Genomic DNA, 3,969 nt, shown 5'->3' with positions numbered 1-3,969 from the left:
TTTTTTTGGACCACCCTAATGCACATACACCTCGATATATGCAAGCATATGCCTACCTAAACGTGGGTGCGTGTCTTCCCTTATTTACATATTATGCTACCTGCACGTTTACTTTAAAATCGTTAATTTTCTTGCTTGAATGCCTTTTGTATAAAATAAAAATAAACGAAAAAATTATCATGGGAAAATAACATATTCCGTGCTGTAAATTAAAGCAAACTAAAATGAGTGGTAAACCGCATTTAGCATAAATAAATAATTTGCTCAAACTTCATTTTTACTGTTTTGTTAAGAGCGCAGGAGCTCTTCATATACTTGATTGCGCAGATATATGTATGCTATAAATATGTATGTATGTAGGTATGTACCTATTATGCCTACATATAAAGGTAATACGTATGTAGGTATTACTATTGCACAGTGGTTACACTTGTATGGAGCATCGCTCAAAAATCGTTTTCTCTGAAACTAAATGAGAGTTTGCAACTGAAACTTGGTTCCCTGTTTACATTTTGTTAAATAAGTTAAATAGGATCAAAACTACCGATGCCTTCTATATACCGGTAATTACTGAAGGAGGACGAAAATAGAAAAAAAATGCATTAATATATTCAGGCATCAAAAGTTTAGTTATGGAAAGTAATCAATCCATCGAAACTTCTCGAGTCAGCGAGGTTTATATTTATAGAATTTTTGTTAGGTTAACCATGTTTAATGTGTTATCGGAATGCATCGATTTATTAAATTGATCAATGTTCATCGAGACACAGAAGCTTAGTTTTCGAAATTTTCCCATATTTATCGAGTCATAAAAATTTATCGGACTATAGAACTTTGTAAAATTTTTTAAATCTATCAAATTCGCGATATTTATTGAGTTATCCATATATGTATATCGAGTCATCGAAATTTATACAGTTATAGGAATTTATCGAGATAACGAAATTTATCGAGTTGTTTTAATATATCTAGTTCTTTCGAATTACCGAAATTTGTCGGCTTGTCGAATCAAATTTTTCGAGTTATCGAAATTTGTGGAATTATAGGAGTTTATCGAGATAACGAAATTTATCGAGCTGTATGAATATATCTAGTTTTTTCAAATTACCGAAATTTGTCGGCTTATCGCATCGAGTTTTTCGAGTTATCGAAATTTCTGGGGTTAGTAACTTTATTGAACTATTACCATTATCGATTTATCGAGTTACTAGGTTTTATCGACTTATCGAATTTGGTCGTAAGATATCGAAACTTCTGGAGCTATAAAAACTTATTGAGATCAAAAATTTATAGAGTAATAAAAAGTTTATCGCGTTGTACTGTGTTACTTATTGGAAGTTATCAAGGCACAGTTTTTCGAGATTTATTTGGTTTGTTTCACATTATACAGTAAACCAGCCATTGACAATATGCTTATTTGAAAATTAATACATGAAATATTGTGCATGTATAGGATTATTTTGTCATTAACCCATAGGCAATGACTGGAGCAAAAGTACCCCCAAATGTTTGTTGATATATTTGAAATGTTAATTTTAACAGCGAAATTCGCGAGCAAAAAATAATAAAACAAAAATATTGTTGATGGGAGGTGGTCGTGGTTATAGACATATTTCACCAAAATTTAATGCTATCCTAAATTATACCAAAGGCAACTTCGGCACCGACTTTCGTTAAAATATCTAAATTTTGTTCGAGTTAGCGTGTTTACAAACAGATACGACTGAACCAATTCATTTCGTCATTCTGAATATTTTGATAAATATGTATATAATAATATGTGTATATACATTTTATACCGTTGAAAAACGGCCTTGCTTATCTGCATAAACCTTTCCTGCATTAGTTCGAGCGTCGATATATAACTTTGGGTACATGTTTCATAAAAACTTTGGAGATCTCCACTATAAGAGTGGTATATTTTTAAATTACAGAGTTCTACCTTTAAGCTAAGTAATACTTGTTTTACTCCCTAATTTATGGGTCAATTTTTCCAAAATCAGCCCACCATTATTGACTCAAAGTTGTGTTTGGAACCAGATATGACTTATGTAGGAACTGCATCCGGTTATAATCGCTTACGCTGCAAGTCTGATTTGCTAGGAATTTTGTTTTTCTCGTTGTTTTATTTAAAGTGACTTGGAAATATTTGCCACTATAGGAAAATATTGAAATTGGATTTCATTTGGGTTAAAGAAAACGACAGCTGTGAAAAAATATCAATCAATACATTCAAATAAATTGTCAAATAAGCATATTTACATTTTTTGTTTTGCCTATCTGGATTACTGTATACTGTGGATTGTTTGTAATTCATCGCACTATTGAAATGTATACAATTGTGGAAACTTATCGACAAAGTAATTTTTTATATGGAAAAGTGTGCATAACACCGTCGGCAAAAAAATTATCAAAAACCAAGGCGATTTTTTAGAAACTTCAAACTTGTACTTTATTACAATAGAATTTAATAAACTGCATACCAAAAATTATTCTACAAATTAAAATTAAAATGCATGGAATTGTGATGAGAAGTTTGGGGAAATTTTATAATTTTTTTACAAAGTCTGAAATTTAGATTCATATGGTATTTGTTAGGTAAAAAGGTACACTTTTATATGAAAATAATAAACCTTAAAAAAATCAAAAGAAAAGAAGTCAAAGCTGGTAAAAATGTTGATGTGCTATCGTTTGTCGCGGGGCGTATATATTCCATACTTACGGCCAGCCTATCAGTATGTCCTTTGAGAAATAGAAAGTATCTTTTTAAAATAAGTACGTATCCTCCAAAATTAAAAATGTAAATTCAGTTTGTTGTATAGTGAAATAATATAAATTGTTCCAACCAGTTTGATGCACGCTTATTCGAAAGCAAAAATTTAATGTTTTTTTTTTCTTTAATTCTGGCTTTAACTTTTGATTTTGTTGCATACCTCTGTCCAATTTCGGCTTAAATTCTATTCTTCTACTTCTATTACTTCACTATGGCATGTCGTAAAAAAGAATATAAATGCGAAATTTATTGATGTTTAAATAAAACTTTTCATTTACGAGACATTGTAGTTCATTCGAAATTCATCAGCCTAGTTAATCAGTCATCTGCTGGTGTATACAAAAATCTAAAATTTTATGCGATACTAGTACTATTTCACTTAACTCTTTTTGATTTTTCACTTCACCAGGGAAGTTTTTTTGTGCTCAATTTAAAATTTCACAAAGAATCTCATAAACTCCTTGAAAGTTTCCATGCGCTGTTCCACATTGATTACGGTTTTCATTTTAGCCGACCAATTCTGCATCTTTTCCGCTTGGAAATCCTCATTGTTGCGCTGTGCTGGTGTCAGCTGCGCCAAATATGCATCCACCTCTTTCACAAACTTATTCATAAATTCAGTTTGCTTTTGTGTCACTTCGCGTTGCCAATTGGCGAGACCATGCTTCTTTAGCGAACGCTCAATTAAATAATTTTCTGAAGCAAACTTTCGTCTTGGATTTGTGGTGTCGTGGCGTCTTAGAATGCCTTCGAATTCCTGATAAATCAACGACTTGGCAATGAGATAAAAGAAACGATTTGCCGTATTACTTTTTGCCGGTGGCTCTTCTTGCTCCTTGTCCTCTACTTGGCGCACGAAATTCTCCATTATACCTCTCTCGGCGTTCATGAGTTCACTCTGCATTTGTACAACTGCACCATCTGCCAGCACTTTCTGCACCAAAGCTTTGCTATGCTGCAATTGAAAGTCGGTCAGCTCCAGGTACTCTTCAATCATTGTGGTTAACAATTGTTCGCGTTTGTTTGCCGAATCCGCCGCGGTCAGTGCTAAGCAACAGTTCGCCAGCTGCAAGTGATTTACTTAGAGAAATTTATTTATTCCACCAAAATTGGTATCCAAATTACTTACCACCCCCAGCAGCAATACACTGGCCAATGAAAGGCGTAGCTGTTGATTTGTTGTGGACATTTTTTTT

The 3,969-nt window shown here is 32.8% G+C and overlaps 1 protein-coding gene across 1 annotated transcript; it reads right to left on the bottom strand.

Moving 5' to 3' along the window:
* Positions 1–2,992: 2,992 nt before the first annotated feature.
* LOC118757093 lies at positions 2,993–3,968 on the bottom strand (the record flags this gene model as incomplete). Its single annotated transcript, XM_036491828.1, is given in 2 exon segments — positions 2,993–3,839; positions 3,903–3,968. Coding segments are annotated over 2 exon segments (696 nt in total). The 3' UTR covers positions 2,993–3,203.
* Between the last annotated feature and the right edge of the window lies 1 nt (position 3,969).

This window comes from Rhagoletis pomonella, unplaced genomic scaffold (genome assembly GCF_013731165.1).
Source record: "Rhagoletis pomonella isolate Grant_MI unplaced genomic scaffold, Rhpom_1.0 Rhpom_scaffold_14306, whole genome shotgun sequence".
NCBI classification, from domain to species: Eukaryota; Metazoa; Arthropoda; class Insecta; order Diptera; family Tephritidae; genus Rhagoletis; species Rhagoletis pomonella.
This window is presented reverse-complemented; position numbering and strand designations above follow the sequence as displayed.